Raw genomic sequence first — 21,292 nt, 5'->3', positions numbered from 1 at the left:
AAGGGGAGGGGAGGAGAGCTGGGTTTGGATGAGGGATGCCCAGGAAGCAGTTGGTACGCAGGCCGAGGGGTCAGGGCTGGAGGGCAGGACAAGGAGGAAGGGTCTGCCCAGGACCCTGAGCGGAGCAGCCACGATGGGGCACGAGACCAGGGTCAGGCCTCCAGGGCCTTCACAGATGGTTGCCGCCTTGCTCCTTCTCTCCTGAGATGGGTCTGGGCTCCTCCGGGCCCTTTGAGCCCCAGGGACGAGGGATGCACCCTATCTGGTAGGACAGAGCCCGAGAGACCACCCGGCCACCACTCCCACCTCTGCCACCAGCGATCTCTCCACTCTGCCTTTGCAGTGGCCTGCGGGCCTGGCACCCACTTCAGCGGAGAGCCGGGCCAGTGTGTGCCGTGCGCCCCGGGGACCTACCAGGACGGGGACGGCCAACTCAGCTGCACGCCATGCCCCAGCAGCGACGGGCTCGGCCTAGCTGGTGCCCGCAACGTGTCCGAATGTGGAGGCGAGTGCGGGCCCCCCCAGGAGGGAGGGGTTGGGATGGGGTGGGGGTGCTGGGAGTACCTCCTGTCTCCACTGAGGTCCCCAAAGCAAAGGCCTGGTACCTTGTGACAGTCTGTAAAGCTCTTTGCCGTTCGCAGAGCCCGGTATGACTTCCACGTCGCTGCCCTCACAAAGGACGCCACAGACCCGTAGCGTCTGTGTGCCGGCGAGCACGGGCTGTACTTAGCGCACTTGAAAGTTGCAGCGTGCGGTTCAGAAAGGATTTGACAGTTTACAAATACTCGGTCACTTACAGGTCAAGTTACCGTCGCAGAGGCACATAGCGCTTCACGGTTGACAAAACACATTACGTTGTGCGGAGAACTGCCTCATCGTCGAAATGCTTTACGGGGCGCCCCATATACTCGGCAAGAACTGTACTCTATAAAGAACTTTACAGTTTGCCCTGTAGATGGTTTGGAAAGCCCTTTTTTGATTTACCAAGCACAGTTTGGTTTACAAAGAGCTTTTCCACTTACACCTCACATGACCACATCTGTGAAATGGGCTCATACCCCCCACCCATCAGCCTCCCTTCCCAGGCCATCGTGGGGACCACCCAAGAGAACAGGTGGGGAAAGGTGTGCCCACGAGGGTGGATGAGTGAGATCCTTAGGACAGCGGAGACCACAGCCAGCCTTCTCTGGGGTACAGGAGAGATCAGAGCCCAGCCCTGAGTCTCTGCGGGCTGGCCGACTGTGCCCTCTAGGAGTATGGCCTCTGCTCTTGGCAGGAAGGTGACTGTTTGAGAGCAGAGAGTAGCCACTGGTAGGAACAGGGATTTCAGGGTCTGGGCTGAGAGGGCCCCCCACCCACCCCTCACTCAATGCTGGAGCGCCCTCTACATCCGACTTCCCGCTGGATGTGCTGTCCCCTCCCGTTGTCCCAGCGGAGCCCTCAGGGACCTCACGAGCCCCCTCCCTCTGCTCGGCCCGGCCCTGCAGACAGACAAGGTGCGCCAGCCTGGAGCCCCCGTTCCTCTCGCGAGGGCACAGTGTGGTCCTTCCCCCGGGGGAAGCCCCTCTGATGGAAGTGACCTCCTCCAACTTCGCATATCCCAGCTCAGCAGCAAGGCCACCTGCCCTTTAACCCGCAGCCCTTCTTGCCAGTGGGAAAGGTCAAGCCAGGCCCGGCCAAGGTCCCAGAGCACCTGAGCCACTGGCAACGTCCAAACTGGGGCCAGGTCCCTCCCACCACCCCCTTAGTGCCCTTCCCCAGGGCAGGGGAGAGCTGAGAGCAGGGTCGGGACCCAGGCGCCCCCTCCGGCCAGCCTGAGCCGTGACCTCTGACTTCCAGGTCAGTGCTCCCCAGGCTTCTTCTCCCCGGATGGCTTCAGGCCCTGCCAAGCCTGCCCGGTGGGCACGTACCAGCCAGAGCCTGGGCGCACGGGCTGCTTCCCCTGCGGAGGAGGGATACTTACCAAGCACGAGGGCACAGCCTCCTTCCAAGACTGCGAGGCCAGAGGTGAGGCGGGCTGGGCTGCTGGGGGACGTTTGCCCTCCACCCCTCTCATTTCCTGGGTGGCAGACCTCCAAGGGCAGCGGAGGAGCCGGGAGCTGTCAGGCAGCGGACGTTGGTGACCGTCACCGTGCCGCACGCTAGGACAGGGACGCAGGGCCCAACACAAGCCTGCCCGAGGGTCTCGGATGGGAGGGGCAGGAGGCACAGTGGCTGTAGACGGAGCCTTGAGCCTGGCTAGAAGGAAGGTTGGGGGAGGTGAAGAAATGCGGGGGCAGCAGGGACAGTGGGGCGAGGTCGGGCATCTCAGCTCACCTGGGCCGTGGGGACCCTGCGGTCCAGCCACACCTTCCCCTCCACGTCACCACGTGTCCCTGATGAGCCCGCCTCCCCGTCCACACGCTCCGGCCCGCCAAGGCCTTTGGGACAACTCTGCCCGCTCACTGACCCCCGTGTTCTTGGGAACGGACAGACTGCTCTGAAGCCTCCCTTCTGGAAGGAAAAGTCATAACTCTCTAGCCCCACCCCCCCTCCAGTTCCTGCCAGGACTTCTCTTCCTTACTGGGAACCTTGTAGCAAAAGCGTGTGGACTCTATTTCTCTCGCGCGCCCTCTCCTGAACCCCCCTAGTCAGTCTGTTGCCCCGCTGCCCCCCGGTCACCGCTCCCCTCAAGGCCAGAGCCAAGTCCACTCCCAGCCCACACCTCCCACGTGCCGGTGGCCCCAGCACGCCTCAGCCTCACCCACCCCCCGCCCGGTCGTGCTCGGGGTCCCCGGCCTGGGCACTCACTCCCAGTCTGTGCGCAGCCCCTGCCAGCTCCTCTGACCGATGACTTCTCGCCACCCCACTGGCACCCCTGAGCCAGGCCCCTGCCGCCTGTCCTGCCACCCCTCCCCCCAGAGTGGCGGCTGGGAACATGCCAGGGCCCCGGGTGCCCTCACTCAGAGCAAAGCCTAGCAAAGCCTAGCATGACCCCTGGGCCCGGGAGCTCGTCCCCATGGCCTCTGACCTGCCCCCCGGCCACACCCGGCAGCCGTGCAGCCCACCCCGGGCCCGCGCTTTGCCGCCTCCTCCCCGCAGAGAGCCTCCCGGCCAGCTGCGCACGACTCGAGTCTCCACTCAAAATCCCTGCACCTCTGGAGCCACCCCACGCCCGGCCTCACAGCGTCTCGTGTCCCATTTGCTGCCCCCGAACACACGCACGGCTGCGGGCAGGGTCGGGACCGGGCGCACGTGGCGGGGGGTCCCTGGGTGGTGGAGGAGGGCCTCGAACTCTGTGCCGAGACAGGCCTCGAGGGCAGGAGGCCCTGGCGAGAACGCGCCCTGCCCTTGCCCACCGGCGTCCCCGCCCCACAGTGCACTGCTCCCCCGGCCACCACTACAACACCACCACCCACCGGTGCATCCGCTGCCCCGTGGGCACCTACCAGCCCGAGTTCGGCCAGAACCACTGCATCACCTGCCCGGGCAACACCAGCACCGACTTCGACGGCTCCACCAACGTCACGCACTGCAAAAGTAGGTGCCGCTCTTGCCACGGCCGGGGCGCTGGGAAGGCTGGGGGGCGTTGCCGGGGGCAGGGTGGCTGCTCACCTCGCGTGGTGCCCGCGGGCCGGCGGAGGACTCCTCCCTGCTCCGGCACGTATACCTGCCCCGCGTGACACCCGCCCACCAGGGCAGCCTGCGCCCCTGTGCCCGGCCGGGCCCTGCCCCGGGCTCCGGGCCTGTGGAGGGAAAAGCCAGGCCCCGTGCGGGGCAGCCGCGGAGGCCCAGGCTGTGCCGCCCTGAAGGCACGCACGGCCGGACCGGCAGGCGGACACAGAGCGGATGACCTCGGACCCGGGAAGGACGCGCTCCGTGCGTGTGGCTGCAGCGACCAGCACACGGCCTTCTCGTGTCCAAGAGGAGCTCGGTTTAGCCAAAGGACATCAGTGCCGCGGGCAGCACGAGGCAATTTGGGAAGCAGATACGCCGCTCCCTCACTTAGCAAGTCATTTGGGCCCGACAGGACGCTACCTTTAGTTCAGATACCTTTTAATTCATTTCTCGGAGTCCTTGGGGACGGCTTTTCCAGTGTCGTACCCTTCTCGTAAGCGACTTCTAGCCAGTTAGCCCTTTGACACTGAGCTGCTGGCATGTTGAACAGCCTGAAGGCCCGCGAAGGGGACTTAATCCTAGAGGTGGAACCCTCTGTTCCCCGGGGCATCCCCACGGCTCGTGGCCTCCAGGGGCAGAAGAGCAGGGACAGTGGGCGAGCTCCACAGAAGCAGGGTTTTATTTTTTTTTTAAGTTTATTTATTTTGAGAGAGAGAGAGAGAGAGAGAGAGCACCAGCAGGATAGGAGCAGAAAGAGGGAATCCCGAGCAGACTCAGCACTGTCAGCACAGAGCCCGATGTGGGCTCAAACCCCCGAACCGTGAGATCGCGACCTGAGCTGAAATCAAGAGTCGGACGCTCAATCGACTGAGCCACGCAGGCGCCCCGAGACAGGGTTTCAAATGTCCTCGTGAGTTAAAGCGGAGAAACCGAATAGGAGGGGAAGCTTCTGGAAGATAAGTGTAAAAATGAAATGCTTCCCAGCAATTTTGAGTCTTCTAAATGAAAACGTGTAAGAAAATGCTGTATATTTAATATTTCCACTCAGGGGCGCCTGGGTGGCTCAGTCGGTTAAGCGTCCAGCTTTGGCTCAGGTCGTGATCTCACGGTTCGTGGGTTCGAGCCCCGCGTCGGGCTCAGTGCCGACGGCTCGGAGCCTGAAGCCTCCATCAAATTCTGTGTCTCCTCTCTCTCTGCCCCTCCCCTGCTCATGCTCTGTCTCGCTCTGTCTCTTGATAATAAATAAATGTAAAAAAAAAAAAATTTTTTTTTTTAAATACTTCCCCTCAGTTCTCTTTGCGGAACTAAGGTGGCCTCCTTTGTCAGGTTGAGGCTAGAAACTATTCGGCTCACCGAGCCGTCACTTTTGGCCTCTTCGGGGTTACACGGCTTGGCTAAAAAGGAAAACAAGGGGAAGCTTGTCTCTTTCTCCTCACCGTGCTGCCTGCCTGTCCCCTGAGCCGTCCTGCTCGGCCGGGAGGGTGACCACACTCGGCGCCTAGCGGTGCGTGGGGTGTGGAGTGAGTGGGCGAAGTGGGGTTCAGGGAGCGGGGCCCCCCACGGGAGAGACCCCGTGAGAAGCGCATCTGGAGGCCCGGCTGGCGGGGAGGCCGGGGGGAGGCCGGGCCTCTGGGGCACCCGTGCAGCCGGCCTGAGCAGGCCCTCGCGCCCCGGTGCCCACAGACCAGCACTGTGGCGGTGAGCTCGGCGACTACACGGGCTACATCGAGTCCCCCAACTACCCCGGCGACTACCCGGCCAACACGGAGTGCGTCTGGCACATCTCCCCGCCCCCCAAGCGCAGGATCCTGATCGTGGTCCCCGAGATCTTCCTGCCCGTCGAGGACGAGTGCGGGGACGTCCTGGTCATGAGGAAGAGCGGTAGGTGCAGGTGGTGGCAGGGCAGCGAGGGGCCGCCCAGGGTCACCCGCGGGCGGGCTTTCGGCGCCCCTCTGTCTGCCTCAAGCCCTGCCCCGAGGGTGGCGAGCGTGGGGCGCACCCTGAGCGGGAGCCGGGCCCGGCCGGGTCCGGTCCCCACGCTGACCGCCAGCCAGTCTCCCCCCAGGTGTCCCGCCACCCCACCTAGGGTGAGGCCCCGGGAGCGACCCCTGCTCCGCCCGCCTCCCGCTCCCTCGGGGACTCGCAAGCTAAGGGCCAGCCTGTGCACACGCAGGACACCCCAGGGTCAGACAGCCTGAACCTTCCCCTCTGTGAGTCACCGCGTCCCGCCCCGTCACCCCCGTCAGGGGCTCGTAGAGGGACTTCAGGCCACGGGCAGCAGGCCGGCTCTAGCAGTGGGCGCGGTGGGTGAGGACGAGAAAGGCGGGGAAGCACCGGCGTCCCCCCAGGAACCAGGTGAAGTCCCTTGCAGCAGGTGCCTAGGCCAGGGTGCCTGACTGCTGTTGGAGGGCCGTGGGGACCACGGGGAGCAAGCTCCAGTCAGAACGTTACGGAAGGAAGAGGTGGACGCAGGCAGGCACAAGACACACCTGCCCGCTTGGGGCTGGAATGTCTCTGAGGCACAGGGAGACTGAGGGGTTTCTGTCCACTCTGTTCCCCTTGTCCTGCTTGTTACCACGTGTGTGCGTCGCCCACTCAGTGTAGCCGAGAGGCCAGAAAGGGCATGGTGCCTGCCCGGGATCCCACAGCCGGTCCGAGCCCAGCCCGCGACCGTCCCCCCCCCCCCCCCACCCACTCTGTCACCTGCCCGCAGGGTTGGACTCTAGGGGGTCAGCCTCTCCCGCCTGCAGGGCACCTCAGGTAGGTTCCCCAGGGAGCAGTGAAGAGTTGGGGGACCCTTTGGCCAGCCCCACGCACCCCAGGGTCAGCAGGTTCACTCCTGTTCATCTGTTCACAGGGAGAGGGGGCTTCCCAAATGTGACCCTCCACCCCGGCCCTGGTTCGTGCTGGGTACAGGCATGAGCCCTGTCCTGGGGGAGCGTCCCTCCCCGCCAAGGGAGACAGTGACAACCCAGCAGAGAGGGGCCGTGACAAAGGGTTCACCAGAGCAGAGCAGGAACACGGCAGGCAGTCAGGAAGGCTTCCTGGACGGGGAGACACAAACCTGTCTCCGCAGGATGAGTGGGAACTGGGGTTGAGGGTGAGGACAGGCACTTGAGGCAGAGGGAACGAGGGTGGAGATCAGAGCCGGACTGTTCGGGGGACTGGATGTGGGGCCCGGGTGGCCGACCGGTGGGGGGGGACACGCGGCCCAAAGCAGGAGGACAGGGGCCTGGTGCAGAGCTGTGGCTCAGCGAGCCACTCAGGTCCTGGGCTCTGCCCCCAGCCTCACCCACGTCCATCACCACCTACGAGACCTGCCAGACCTACGAGAGGCCCATCGCCTTCACCTCCCGCTCCCGGAAGCTCTGGATCCAGTTCAAGTCCAACGAAGGCAACAGCGGCAGAGGGTTCCAAGTGCCCTACGTCACCTACGACGGTACGTGTGGCTGCGCCGTGCGCCCAGCCCGGGCCGGCCCCGCCGACACAGAGATGACAGGCACACGGGGGCAGGGGTGGTGCAGACGAGGGAGCCTTTAGTGGCGTCTGTGGGCTTCAGCGTGAGGTGCCGCCCAGGCAGGGTTCTGAGGGTTGAGTAGGAGTTTCCCACTAGCCAAAGCTCGAGGAAAACAGTTTGGGTGGAGGGTACGGAGGTTCGGAGGCAGGACTGCTCTGGCCGAGGGCTGAAGCCTGAAAGTGGGTCGGGGCAGAGGCCAGAGGTGAGGGGGGAGGGCAGGCAGGGTCTGGAGCCTTCACCGCCCTTCCTTCCCCGCCGGCGGGCTTCGCAGAGGACTACCAGCAATTAATCGAAGACATCGTTCGCGACGGACGGCTCTACGCCTCGGAGAATCACCAGGAAATTTTAAAAGTGAGTGAGCTTCTTTATGGGAAAGGATCCGTGTGATCCCAGGATAGTGGCCTGTGATGACCCAGGGCCACCCTGCCCCCAGGGCCCGCCCCCACCCCCGGAGATGTGAGCGGGGGAGGGTGGTGACAAGAGAGGAGGAGGGCGTGGGGGGGGGGGGGGCCTGGGGGCGGGGCCTGGCTCCAGTGCGTCTGTCCCTGCAGACCTGGAGGTCCGAGGCCGGCTCCCTGGTGGGTGTCTGGCCCAGGACCTGGTGACTGGTCTTTGGGCAGCTTCCTGAGCCTCTGCTGGCCTCACTTTCCCTGCCTGTGAAATGAGCTGAAAGTCGGTAGAATCCACCGCCGCCCTCGGGACCGCCTGGCTCCTCATCTTGCTCAGGGCTTGGGAAGCAGAGCCACCTTGTCGTCGAGGGGGGCTGTGGCTGTCACGCAGCGGGCAGTGGCCAGGCCGGACCCAGGGATTTGCTCGGGCTCTGGGGGTCCGGCCCCAGCCCAGCCTGTAGGCAGACGGCTCTCCCAGCCCGGGAGCTGAGGTGGACGGGACAAGAGCAGGACCAGGCCAGTCCCCCCGCCCCCACTGACCGCTATTCTAGCTGTCACTTACCCACCCGGTGGCCCCAGGCAACCCCTCTAAGAAACGGGTGGCTCGCAGAGTTCAGGTCTTCCAGCCCCGGGCCTGGCACACCCCTGCACATAGTAGGCAGTTTGTAGGCAGAGGGATTTGCCCCTGATGCTGCTGCAACCGGGGTGAGGCCTAGACGTTTTGGAGCCTGTTTAGTTCCTTCTGTTTAGTAGGAACCAGAAGGTCACGCTGGCCTTTCCATCAGTCCATCCTGACTCTCCTCCTCGCCCCTTCCCTGCCACCCTGGGCCCTCTGCCCTCAGCTCCAACCCTGCAGCCAAGAGCATCTCTCCAGAGCTAGAAGCGTTTCCATTACGTAGGACAAAACCTGGACCGGCAAGGCCACCACCTGCCTCCGAGCGGTTCTCAGGCCTCCACGCTCCCTCCACTCCCTCGCCAGGGCCTCTCGAGAACGTTCTTCCCCAGCCGCTCTCCTCAGTGAACGTCCCACTGTCCTGCCCTCAGCTTAGGCGCCCCCCCTCTGGGCAGGTCACAGACTCCTAGAGCCCCACGCAGCCCTCCTTGTTGGCGCCTGCCTCAGTCAACTCCCTCCCTCTCAGTGGAGCCGCAGGGGGTCCTGTCCCAGCACCTGGCCCTGCTCCTGGAAAACAGGAAGAGCTCTGTGTTTCCCAAGGGCAAGGATGTGTGAGTGCCTGTGTGAGAGGGAGGGAGGGAGAGAGAGAGAGAGCGCATGAGCGGGCACCAGGACAGAGCCGGCCCTGGGCAGCAAATGTGGCCCAAGTCTCATTGTGACAGCGAGTCCTGGTGCAGGCGGCCTCTGGCCCTCGCTTGCTGCTCAGATCCGCACGGGCCCCGCCCTGAGCGCCGAGGCTCACCCTCCTCCGGTGAAGAGGCTGGTGTGTACACGGGGCTGAGCTCTCAGACCCCAGACTGTGGGCCTCAAAAGCCAGGGCCTCAGCTGCACGTCTTATTTTGGTTTGTTTGTTTTTTTTTTTTTAACGTCTATTTATTTTTTAAGAGAGAGAGACAGAGACAGAGGCGTGAGCGCAGGAGGGGCAGAGAGAGACGGGGAGACAGAGTCCAAAGCAGGCTCCAGGCTCTAAGCTGTCAGGACAGAGCCCGACGCGGGGCTCGAACTCACGAACCGCGAGATCATGACCTGAGCCGAAGTCGGACGCTCAACCGACTGAGCCACCCGGGCGTCCCTACCTGGGTTTGGTTTTGCAGAACCCATTTGAAATAAAATATTTTGCATTGCCAAGTCCAAACCAGTAAACCCTTAAATCAAAAAGCAATTCATGGCAAAGAGAGTCTGTGGGATCCTGAAACCCACCGAGCAGTGTAGACTCTTCCTCCTTCCCCCGTCCTCACGGACACCCCACCCCAGACATTGGAGAAGCGAGCGGCGGGGGCCCCCGGCCCCCCACTCGGCCTCACCGCCCGCCTCGCCGTGTCTTGCAGGACAAAAAGCTCATCAAGGCCCTGTTCGACGTGCTGGCACACCCCCAGAACTATTTCAAGTACACAGCCCAGGAGTCCAAGGAGATGTTCCCACGGTCCTTCATCAAGCTGCTGCGCTCCAAAGTGTCCCGATTCCTGCGGCCCTACAAATAATGCCTGTGGAGCCGCCCAGCTTGGGGATGGCCCGGTACCCAGACGGGGAGGGGAGAGTGCCTTCCCTCCACGGCGGAAGCCAAAAGGCGGCTCCACACGCCTCCGCGCCGCCTCGGGAAGTCACCGGGGCACCTGCCCTTCGGAAACACTGACCGGCCCGTGGGGGTGAGACCGCGTCCAAGCAGAGACCCCAGCCCGCCGCACCCCTCGGATCGCCCCGTTGGGAAAACACTGCTCGAGGCGGCCTTTCTCCCTCCCCCCCCCTCCGCCGGCTCGATTCCAGGACAGTGCCCTCTCCTGAGCGGCCAGGACGCTCTGTGCCACCACGCGGCCGGGTCCTGGGCAGAGTGCACGTTTCGGGGGTCACGGGTGGCCTCACCCGACGCCTCAAGAGAGAGGGGAGTGTGGCTGCCTCTGTCTCCAGGCAGGCTCTGAGAGGCCTAATCGGAGACAGGAAGCCAGGCTGTGGAAGGAGGGGTGCGGGAAGGCATCTGGGAAGCTCTGATAAGCCAGTGTCTACACCTGCAAGGCATCCACACCCCGACTCCTCCGGCCTCGGGCCAGGACGCAGCGCCGTGTGGCGGGGCTCTAAGGATTCTGTGATGGGACAGAAAAGAGCTGCTGGTGGAGGAAACTGTAGATTTGTGCTTTTCCTTGATAGAGCATCTAATTAAGTCCTATATATATATAAATATAAAGATAAATATATATATACTTCTATTTGTGGGTACTTTAGGAAAATGCTCTTTAGTAACTATAAATACGAATTGCAACCCATCTCTTCCCCCACGAGCTGTCGCCGGCATCCCTGAGTGACTCACCCCTCCCCAGGAGCGTGCTGCCCCTGTGTCTGCGGGCCAGGAGCCTCCGGGAAGGGGAGAAGGTAGGAGGGAGCCTGCAGGAAGGGGAGACGGCAGGCTGCTTCTGGACCCACCTGGAGTGCGGATTCTTTGGGAACTGGGCCCCGAGGCTTTGCTGGAGTGTTGCCTTCAGACGGAATGTGGTAGAAGACGGTTTCCCCTTGCCCCCTCTCCTGTGGGTACAGGGGCCCAGCGGTAAACGCAGCAAGGGGCGTGTGGCTGGCCCTGAGGCGTGACCTTGGCATCCATACTGTGGCCGCGTGCCACAGGGAAGTGAGCCCTTTCCCACGGGAGCACGGGCCACCACGCGACGCCTCCGAGGGCAGGAGCCCACCCCTCCGTCCCACCCGTCCGGGGAGGGCAGGTGGCCAGTGTCGGGAGGCCTGGCCCCGAGAGCAGCCTTCCTTCCGCCGCGACACACCCGCGTCCCTCGTAGAGGTCCGTCCTTAAAGAAGAAAAGTCCGGAGTCTGACCAGGGTGCACGGTACGCCCCTCAGCCGGGAAGCCAGAAAAGCCCCCCCAACGCGCTGAGTCCTTGCCCGCTGGCTGCCGCTGTGGGACACGCGTAGGAAGTGGTCTGTATGTTTAGGGTTAACAAACACTCAAAATTCCAAGACACACGGGAGAGTCTGAAAGCTGAACTCCAGTCACCCATCCCAAGTGCCTCTAGACGCCTCCTCCTGCCCCCACACGACAGGGAGCGTGGCGCGGATGGCGAAGCCCGAGGGCAGGCGAGTGGGGTCTGGGGGCCGATGACAAGGCAGGCCACACGATGGGCTCCGAGCTCAGGGGCCAGCCACCGCCTCCGCCTACATCAGCAACGGTGAGTCCCCAGCTCGAGCGGCACTCCCTCCAGCGCCGGCTACGCCCAAGTCCACCTTGGGGTGGGAGGGGGCTGCATCTGGCGGCCAGGTCAGTGTCCGTCGGGAGCCCCCCTGGGCCAGCACCGCCCTCCCCCAGTCACGGTCCTCTCCAGAAAGAGGCCCGCCCTCCCTCCCAAGCCGTTGCTCAGGCCCAGAAATTAGACGGGTGTCGTCCAGAATGGGCCTCCGGCCACAACCTCCCCAGAGGGGGGCGCGGGGAGCATTTTCTTAATGCTCTCAAAACAGGACCTCTCTCCGACTCCTGCTGCTGCCCCGCTCGGTGGCTTCTGGCAGTTGCCACCTGCAAACCCCACGAGTCCACCAGCCCTTCCAGTGGGAGGCCACCCACGTTCCGCGGCATTCCCCACCGCTGTGGTCAGACCTGCCCGGCGTCCCCCCGACACGGCAGGACAGATGCGGGGCCCCTAGCCCTTCACATGGACAGGGTCGCCGGCAACCCCAGTTGGCCAGCTGCCTACCGTTCAGCCCTCCCGCCCCAATCCAAGTGCCCCCCCACACCCACACCATCAGGGGGACTAGACATCCGGGCATGGGGTCAGCCCTCAGCCCCACACTGGGAAACTTGAGGGTCCCACCTGTTAAAGCCAGAGCCATCCCCGGTCCGCAGAGCCTGATGGTCCTGGGAGAGCCCCCCGGGCAACAAAGCATGCGTGTCCGTGCGTCCGTGTTCTGGAAGCTGGCGGCAGATTGGTGCCGAAGTGCTGGCAGAGAGAGAGAGGAAGGACCGAGCCCAGGTGGGGCGGGTGCCCCGTGTGAGTCCTGAAGAACGGAAGCCAAGGACGAGGGTGTGGGAGTCCCGGGCTGCCCGAGGGAGACTGGAGACGTGCAGGGGCTGAGCCAGAAGGAGCGCCCCACTCGCGGATGGGACATCGGCCTCGAGCAGCCCCCACCGCAGCCCCATCCCAGCCACCGCCGCCCCTCGCCCGGCAAGGACCCTCGGCGTCTGGCCGCTCGATAAACCCCAAGGAAAAGAGCTAAGGAACAAGCTTCTGGAACAAAAGCTTGCCCAGCTGGCCAGGACTGAAAGCAGCTGCCAAGGCCTGGGGCCTGGCATTGGGGTGACCAGGGAAGCGCCCCGAGGTGCCCCTGCAGCGGGTGACCGGCGGACGGCGGTCAGGTGGGACCCAGGAGCGGCGGACCTGGAGGAAGCCCCTTTGCCCCGCACCTCTGGCGTCTCCTGGCTCTCTGCTTCTGAGGAGACACACCAAGGAAAGGAAGAGAACCTGCCCCGAGGTTCAGGGGCCGGCTGGGCCCTCAGCGAGTGAACGCTGGGGTCACCTCGTCTGCCTCCCCGAATCAGGCAGCCCTCTTGCCTGAGCCAGAGCCTTGCAGCTGTGGCCTTGTGCCGGCCTCCCTCCTCCCCTTAGTCTCAGACTCTGCCTCTGCCCCTCGCCCCCGCTGGTGGCATTTGCCAGTGGTGGTGACCTTGCTCGGGCTCCCCGGGGTCAGCCTTTGCCAGCCTCTCCTCACCTCTGTGGTGACAGAGTCCAGGAGGCCGTGGGGCCCGAGATGGTGGCCTCAGACAGCTTTCCCTCCTGCCATCCGTTGGTTTGGGACACGTAGGTAAACTGCGACCCGGGCCAAAAAGTCACCAGAGCAATGGCCCCAAGAGGCCGATTCTGAAAGCCCGAAGAGAACCTCTTGCCTCCAGCCTGTGTCCTACCCGAACCCTCACTCTCCAGGGACGCGGCCAACATCACCCATTTTCCACCAAAGAGGCCCCCAGCCTGCTGGAGCTGGAGTGCCTGCCTCTGTGACATCTTGGGGGTTGAATAATCATTCACTACCACCCCCAGCAGGAAAAGAAGATACTGAGCTAGGTTAAGTCGTTTAGCAAACGTTTGCTGCACAGCCGTGCCGTGGGGCTGGCTGGCAGGATCCCCTGGAAAGTCCCTCTTGGTCACAGAGATAAAGGTGATTGAGGCTGGCCCAGGGGTGGCCAGACCCCGGCGTTCCTTCCGGAGAAGGCAGTCCCTCCCTCTAGCACCTCCCGCTACCCTAGGTGGGGGGTGGAGAGTGTCGGCAGGAGGGCAGAGCAGAGCAGGGGTCACCCAGGGAGTCCCGAAGTCCGTGTCCCAAAGGAGAAGCTGTCGCCAGCCCGGCCTCACGACATGGCCACTCTTCTCCACCAGCAGAGAGAGATACAGAGGAGACCCTGGTCACCACGCACGGGACAGCGGGCTCCCCCCCGCCGCAGCACCAGTGCCCCCGCCCAGAACAGGTCCATGCTCCAGAAGGGAGGGTCCTTCCTTGTTCCCCCCGGGACTCAGCTTTTTATCTCCTCTGCTACACGCCTGGAGATGTCAACCTGGTAAACCATACCTGTATCGAAGCCCCCTTTTCTTCACCAAAGATACACGTGGTGGCAGCTCAGCCCCTTCTGACCAGGGTGACGGTGCCAAGGTGACATCATTCAGGCCAGAGGCAGAAGGGCTGACATTGGAGAGACACCCCTCATCCACCACACAGAGCCGACAGCTCGATCCGCCCATGGCTGCCTCCCCTGTCCCCCGCCCCAATCCACCTGCAGGAGCCAGCCTTCCCCCACCCCGGCCCCCCACGCCCCGGGGTAAGTGCTGAGCACCTGCTGTATGCCAGGCACGGGGCCGGAGGCCGCGTCATCCAGGCCGCCTTGCTTCTCGGAGAGGGCATCTCGGAGATGCCACAGGCACGGCCGCCCCTCCCCCTCCCGGCCCCCTGCACACATGGCCCCCAGAGAGCAGGACCCCCGAAACTGTACCCCTCAAGTCTCAACGGGAGGCCGCTGAAAGGCCTGAGCCCCCCCATGGCCCAGCGAGGCGGGCGGGCCTGACCCTAATCCCCTGCGGAGGCTGAGGACTCTGGGAGGCCCAGGGACGCGCCCGAGGCGAATGGCTCATAACTGCTGGAAGGGAAAAACCAAACCCAAGCCCCTCGAAACCCAAGGTCCGGAATGTCCGTGAAATGTTGCTAACGGTTGTGCAGCTCGGGAAGCGCAGCTGAGGCAGAGCTGGCGGTGGGGAGTTTGGGGGCAGGGATGGAGGGCAGGGAGGTGGAGGGCGGGGGCACGTAGCGACCTTCCCTCCCTCTGGAGCTGAAAACTCAGAGGAAGACCGGCTTCCGCCCCCCCCTCCCCCGCGTGGACAGGTCCCTTCCCCCACAGGGCAGTCTCGGCCGCAGCCGGGCGCTGGCGCGGAGTGGCCCCCAACCCCGGAGAGGTCCCCTTGCAGGTTCCGGCACACGAACATTAAAGAATGCGGGTGTCCCTCAAAAACAGCGTGCTGAAAAGTAGGGGCCAAAAAAGAAAGCTCGCCGATGCCTCCCGAGTACTTTGTCGTGCGGTTCAGAGGCCCCGTAGATCCCCGGGGAAGGTCTTAATCCGCCGAGATCAGAACCAGTCTGAGCAGACCCAGTCCGTCCCACTCGTGAACAGGACCTCTGGACAGCCCCTGGGGGGCCCTGTTCCCCCAGCCTCCCCTCTGGGTCCTGGGAAGGCCCAGGCAATCACTCTGCCTACAAGAGTGGCCAAATACCAACCCAACCGTGTTTTTTCCCTTTAGTTGCCCCCGGTAGTCAAGGTTTTGTTTTCTCCATCACGTTCATACGTATGCATGTAATTAACCATTTGTGGAAATCACTTAATAATAAACAGGAAGTGAACCTACATGCTGGTCCTTTCCCCTCATTCATCAGAGGTCATCCAGAGGGGGAAGGAAGGGAACTGGAATCAGAAAAAAAAGTTTTTTTCCCAGACACTCCTTGGCTGTTGTTGGGGGCTAAGAGTGAAGGAGCTAAGGTAAGCTTCTGGAAGGCAAAGCAGTGGGTTTGAGATCTGCATGTTAAGAGCACCCGAAGTCAGGGAACTGACATGTTCCTAAATGAGCGGCCAGGAGGTAAAATTTCTGTGTCTCGAATTCCACTGCTCCTCATGACTCGTAGTGTGAAAAAGGAGATGTTCCTCTACACTGAGGCTTTTTTTTTTTAACATTTATTCATTTTTGAGAGACAGACAAAGCTCGATTGGGGGAGGGGCAGAGAGAGGAGGAGACACAGAAATCCGAAGCAGGCTCCAGGCTCCGAGCTGTCAGCACAGAGCCGGATGCGGGATTCGAACCCACAAACCGCGAGATCATGACCTGAGCCGGTCAGACACTTAACCGACTGAGCCACCAGGGCTCCCTATGCTGCAGCTTTAATCTTGAGTCACGGTCCCTATGGGAACCCCCAAAATTAGATGCACATCGATGCTGTGTGTGCTCACATACACATGCATGTGTTTCTCTCGGAATATGACCCACGGCTTTCGTTAGCTTCTCAAAGAAATCCAGAACCCCAAAGAGACTGATAACCATTACTCTCTTCGATAATCTGGAGAATCGTCTGGCATCATGCACTCAAAGGGAGAAAAAACAATCTCATAAATGATACTAATATTCAAATAAGTGACAGTAAATAGCAAGGTTGTTTTGCTTGTTTGGTTGGTTGCTTGGTTTTTTGTTTTGTTTTGTTTTGTTGGTTTCACACAACAATTTAAAAGTCTAAGGAGATTTCTGGAATATACCCAAAAGAACTGAAAAGCAGGGTCTCAAAGATAAGTTTGTATACCCATATTCACAGCAGCATGACTCACAATCGTCAACAGATAGAGGCAACCCAAGTCCCCATCAACAGGAACATCAGTGCTCCTTTAGAACATGTTAGGATAAACCACACATGGTCCATCCATCGGAATAGGATTCAGCCGTAAAAAGGAGAGAAGCCCCGGGCACTTGGGTGGTTCAGTTGGTCAAGCACCAGACCCTCAGTTTCAGCTCAGGTCATGATCCCAGGGTCATGGGATCGGGCTTGTGAGTGTAGAGCCTGCTTGGGATTCTCTCTCTCTCTCTCTCTCTCTCTCTCTCTCTTTCTCTCTGCTCCACTCCCCAATTTGCACACGTGCACGCTCTCTAAAATATAAAAAAAGAAATAAAGAAAAAAGCAATAGGCATTTGGATTTGGTCTTTGTCCCAACTCATGGCATACACCTCCTAAAACCCTTAGAGCCCCCAGTGTGATGTCTTTTGCAGGCTAATGAAGGACTAGGGGCTGGGGTCCCTGATGAGCTGGTCACTGGTCACTGGTCACTGGAAAGACTGTGTAGAGGGTTGGAACTTTGAGCTCCACCCCCTGACCTATGGCCAATGATTCAATCGGTTGTGGCTACGTAATGAAACCTCTATAGAACCCCCCCAAGAAGGAGGTTCAGAGAGCCTCCAGGTTGGCGGCAATGCAGAGGTGCCGTGAGGGTGGTACAACCCACACACCCCTTCCCCCATAGGCTGTGCCTTACCATCTCCTCCAGCTGGCTGTGCCTGAGCTGTATCCTTTATCCAAAGCCAGTGGTAGTAAGGAAAGCACCGTGAGCCATTCTAGCAAATTATCAAAACCCCAGGAGGAGGTCATGGGAATGCCCTGAATTTATAGCAGCTTGGTCAGAAGCACGGGTGACCCCCTGGGACGTGGGTCCGGGGTGTCAGGTGGGGCAGCCTTGGGGACTGAGCCCTTCACCTGTGGGGGTCTGTGCTAGCTCCGGGTAGACCGTGTCAGAATCAAACTGAATTAGAGGCAGGTGGAGAATTGGTTGGTGGGGGGCAAAAAACACACACATTTGGTGTCAAACATGTGAGTAAAAACAGTTCAAGTCTAAACAAAACAAAATACCACAATGTGGAGTGAAAAAAAGCTTCCCAAGTTAATAACACCATATCTTCAATCTCAAAAACAAGCAAAACCGAACCATATATTGCTTAAGTAAACATAACACGCACATGTGAGGAAGGAGTATTTTTTTTAACGTTTATTTGTTTTTGAAAGACAGGGCATGAGTGGGGGAAGGGCAGAGAGAGGGAGGCACAGAATCTGAAGCGGGTTCCAGACTCCGAGCTGTCAGCACAGAGCCCGACGCGGGGCTCGAACCCAAGAACCCTGAGACCATGACTTGAGCTGCAGTCAGACGCTCAACCGATTGGGCACCCAGGCGCCCCTGGAAGGAGTAGTTTAAAGCACGGAAGTCACAAACATCCCGGAAGTCACAAACATCCCTTCCAGAACAAGGATCTCCCTTCCAGGAGAAGGAAGGGAAAATCGCGACGGAGAAAAAGCACCACACCCTTGTTGCTTGACAACTTCCGCAGGGTTTCCCTTCTCGCTTTATTTGTACTATTTTATGGGCAAACAAAGGGAAAGTGTGGGTTTGAACACATGTCCTTCGGAAGCTACCAGCCTGCAGTCTCCTTGCGGGCTCCCCGACCCCCCCACTCCCCCCACCTCCTCACTCCCTCACCTCCCCACCCCCCACCCCAGCAGGGAAGCCAACCTCTGCCTCTTTGGTTGAGCAACAGGTGAATCCTTGTCTTGGGTTTAGGCTCCAGGGTGTATGAAAAACCCGTGTTCTACAAGGACCCTCAGCACAGCCCATGGCAGGAGAAGATTGCAGGGACCAAAGGTCATCCCGGGGCTTGCAATTTTCGGGATAGAAATTCCTTTTTCCTCTCCTTCCTTCTTCCTAGGGGCGAGGGGAGCAGAGGCGGGATTCGGTGTCAATCAAATTGCACATTCAGTGCCTCCCGAAAGGGGGCGCCACTTCGGATGCTACCCAAACGATGAGTTGGAATTGAGGGGAGCGGAGGGCGAGGGCCCCCAGGAGGAAGGGGCAGAGCAACCCCCCCCCGCCCCCCCCCCCCCCCACCCAGCAGAGGCTGTGCGACCCACTGCAAGAGCTGGAGGGCGCCAGAGGCGCAGGACTCAAAGAGCGAGGGAGAAGGTGCTGCCAGGAGGTCCCATGAGGGGCTGGGCTTTTACTCCTGGGCACTGGGGAGCCACGCGAGGTTTCAAGTAGAGACCCGACGCCATCGGGTTTGCATCTGGGGAAGGGAAGGCAAAACAGGCCTGCCCTGTCAGAGGGGACGGGTCAGCCACGTTCACAGGACGTGACCATGGTGCGAGAGAAACACAGACACGCAGGCTCCCTCTCCCAGTGGGAATGACCTCTGGGAGGATGCGGCCAGAGCTGCTACAACTATTCTATCACTACAAGGGGACAGCCCATCGGAGAGGAAAGCCAGTGCACAGAAGAGCAGAGCTGAGGGACAAGATAGGAAAACCGGATCCCAGCGATGCTTGTGTGTGCCTAGATCAAGCTGGACCTGAAGCCTGTCTGAACACCTGTGTGAAGTGTCATATGGCAGTTCTGGCTGGCAAAACAAAACACCACAGACTGCGTAGCTCAAACGACAGAAATTTATCTTCTGGAGTCTGGGAGGTCCAAGATCAAGGGGTCAACCTGTTTGGTTCTTAGTAAGAGTCCTTTTCCTGGCTTCTCACTGTGTCCTCACTTGGCAGAGACGGCACTCTGATATCTATTCCTTTTCTTGTAAGGGCATCAGCCCTATCCCATCAGGACCCCACTCTTGCAACCTCATGTAACGTTTATCTTCTCACAGGCCCTTTCTCCAAATACAGTCAGAATTCAACATCTGAATTTGGGTAGACACAGTCAGGCCATAACATTGTATGGGCCAATAAATACCCTTTATCTTTGGGGTTTTTTTTAATTTTTTTTAACGTTTATTCATTTTTGAGAGACAGAGAGACAGAGCACGAGCAGGGGAGGGGCAGAGAGAGAGGGAGACACAGAATGCAAAGCAGGCTCCAGGCTCCGAGCTGCCAGCACAGAGCCCGACGCCGGGGCTGAAACTCACGAGCTGTGAGATCATGACCTGAGCGGAAGTCAGACACTTAACTGGCTGAGCCCCCCAGGCACCCCTAAATACCCTTTATCTTTAAGCCAGTTCGAGCTGGATTTACGGTCCCTTGGAGTGGATAACTCCAGACTTACACGGAGGGGAGGAAGATGTGGTGTCAGGGATGACAGGTGGGTTTTCAGCCAGTGCAACACAGAGTTGCTCATAATATAATTATTAGATGTATGACGTATGCTGGGGCGCCTGGGGGGCTCCGTCGGTTGAGCGTCCGACTTTGGCTCAGGTCACTATCTCGCGGTCCGTGAGTTCGATCCCCACATCGGGCTCTGTGCCGACAGCTCAGAGCCTGGAGCCTGCTTTGGAGTCTGTGTCTCCCTCTCTCTCTGGCCCTCCCCTGCTCCTGCCTGTGCTCTCTCTCCCAAAAATAAATCAACATCGAAGAAAAAGAAAAGAAGTAGGACATATGCTATCTACGTGGGCGTAAGGCCGTAGTGCATGGTCAAAAATATAGCATGGTTCTTATTCGTGATGATCAGGCCAGTGAAGTAGTTTCATTCTTACCCAGTTACAAATAACACTGTGATTCGCTAATATTCACAGTGAGGTCCTGCCATCCCTGCCTACCTGCCACCTGAGTTGTGACCTATTCTATAGCTCACAAGGTGCAGGAGGCCAGGGAAAGGACAGGGTCGGCATGCACGAGATGTGCGTGGGAAACCGAGGCTGAGAGGCTCTGCTCTGGATTGTGCAGAGAAGACTGAACACTCCTGCTTCGGCAGTTTGTCTGTCCCTTCTCGTATGGGATGCAGGGTTTTTGTTTATATTTTGTTTAGTAGTATTTTTTCTTTTTTTTTTAAATTTTTTAATGTTTATTTTTGAAGGAGAGAGAGAGAGAGAGCGTGAGCGAGGGAGGGGAAGAGAGAGGAGACACAGAATCCGAAGCAAGCTCCAGGCTCTGAGCTGTCAGCACAGACAGGGGGCTTGTGGGGCTCGAACTCACAAGCCGTGAGATCATGACCTGAGCTGAAGTTCGGAGCTGAACCAACTAAGCCACCCAGGCGCCCCTAAGTAGTACTTTTTCTTATAGTGCAATAAATCTTTTCAGGAGCACGACACTTACAAAAGAGGAGTCCACATTTAATTTAAAATTAAGTCCTGAATCTCCATTTCTCAAAGTTGATTACGTCCTTTCTCTCTTTTTTTTTTAAGTTCATTTATTCTGAGAGAGAGAGAGTGAGTGAGCAGGGAAGGGGCAGAGAGGGAGACAGGGAATCCCAAGCATGCTCCGCGCTGTCAGCACAGAGCCCGACGTCAAAGTTGGTTACGAAATAGAAACTTCCACAAAATATTGGGCAACTTTTACCCTCCACCATGGGGGTTGAAAAGATGTCACTAACCACGAGCCACGTCAGATAACACAATTCCAATTCAGAAGCATCCCATCTACTTCGAAAGTTGGGAATTATTTTCGAAGACTGTGCCCCAAAAATGAATCAACACGTGCGGTCACAGAAGCAGGTTGACATGTCACTGCCTAACTCATGACTTCATTTAGATCAAATGACTTTTTCTACATTAATTTCACTCATTGTTCCAATTCCAAGTTTTCTCATTCTCCTGTGGGAAGCAAAGCCATCACTCTAGATGCATTGGCCCCACTGGCTGAGGAATTACTCCACAGAGGATGCCGATGTAATATCAAAATCCTAAGATGGTTCCATTTTTTTTTTTCCATCCAATTTATGGAATCAAAATGAAGCTTTTGGAAATTTATTCTGTCCAAAGTGACAAGGAGAACGAAGGCAAAAGAAATGCAGATGAAACTGAGTGGCCTTACAATTTGCAGCCCGTTCGTAACTATGTGACACAGGCAGAGAATGACATTCAAGGAACTCACAACGGTCTGAATGCCTTGCTAGAGACAAAAAACAATCTTAGCTTAACAACGGCCAGATCTCCAGGATCCTGTAAGTCTTCCTTAAAAAACATCTGAAAATCCTTTTGGGAACTTCATTTATCTCTATCCTCCCTTCTCCATACGATCAATCACTCTTCACAAGCCCAGCGCAGCTCTTTCTGCCTCCGGGTCCTGTCCCTGTGCTTTAATAAAACCACCTTTTTGCACCGAAACTGTCTCAAGAATTCCTTGACAGTTCTCTCTCCCTGCCCA

At 59.4% G+C, this 21,292-nt stretch overlaps 1 protein-coding gene across 3 annotated transcripts in view; it reads left to right on the top strand.

Moving 5' to 3' along the window:
- Positions 1-10,365, top strand: part of SCUBE1 (signal peptide, CUB domain and EGF like domain containing 1) — a 130,461-nt gene extending 120,096 nt beyond the window's left edge. For all 3 annotated transcript variants that reach the window (XM_053894637.1, XM_053894635.1, XM_053894636.1), the window contains 7 exons: positions 344-505; positions 1,840-2,007; positions 3,358-3,519; positions 5,281-5,478; positions 6,884-7,036; positions 7,386-7,465; positions 9,505-10,365. In XM_053894637.1, the coding sequence (XP_053750612.1) occupies positions 344-505; positions 1,840-2,007; positions 3,358-3,519; positions 5,281-5,478; positions 6,884-7,036; positions 7,386-7,465; positions 9,505-9,657 (1,076 nt within the window). In that variant the 3' untranslated portion in view covers positions 9,658-10,365. The remainder of the gene's footprint in view (positions 1-343; positions 506-1,839; positions 2,008-3,357; positions 3,520-5,280; positions 5,479-6,883; positions 7,037-7,385; positions 7,466-9,504) is intronic.
- The last annotated feature ends 10,927 nt before the right edge of the window (positions 10,366-21,292 follow it).

This window comes from Panthera pardus, unplaced genomic scaffold, assembly GCF_024362965.1.
Source record: "Panthera pardus isolate Hobbes unplaced genomic scaffold, ASM2436296v1 HiC_scaffold_6, whole genome shotgun sequence".
Classification (NCBI taxonomy): domain Eukaryota; kingdom Metazoa; phylum Chordata; class Mammalia; order Carnivora; family Felidae; genus Panthera; species Panthera pardus.
This window is presented reverse-complemented; position numbering and strand designations above follow the sequence as displayed.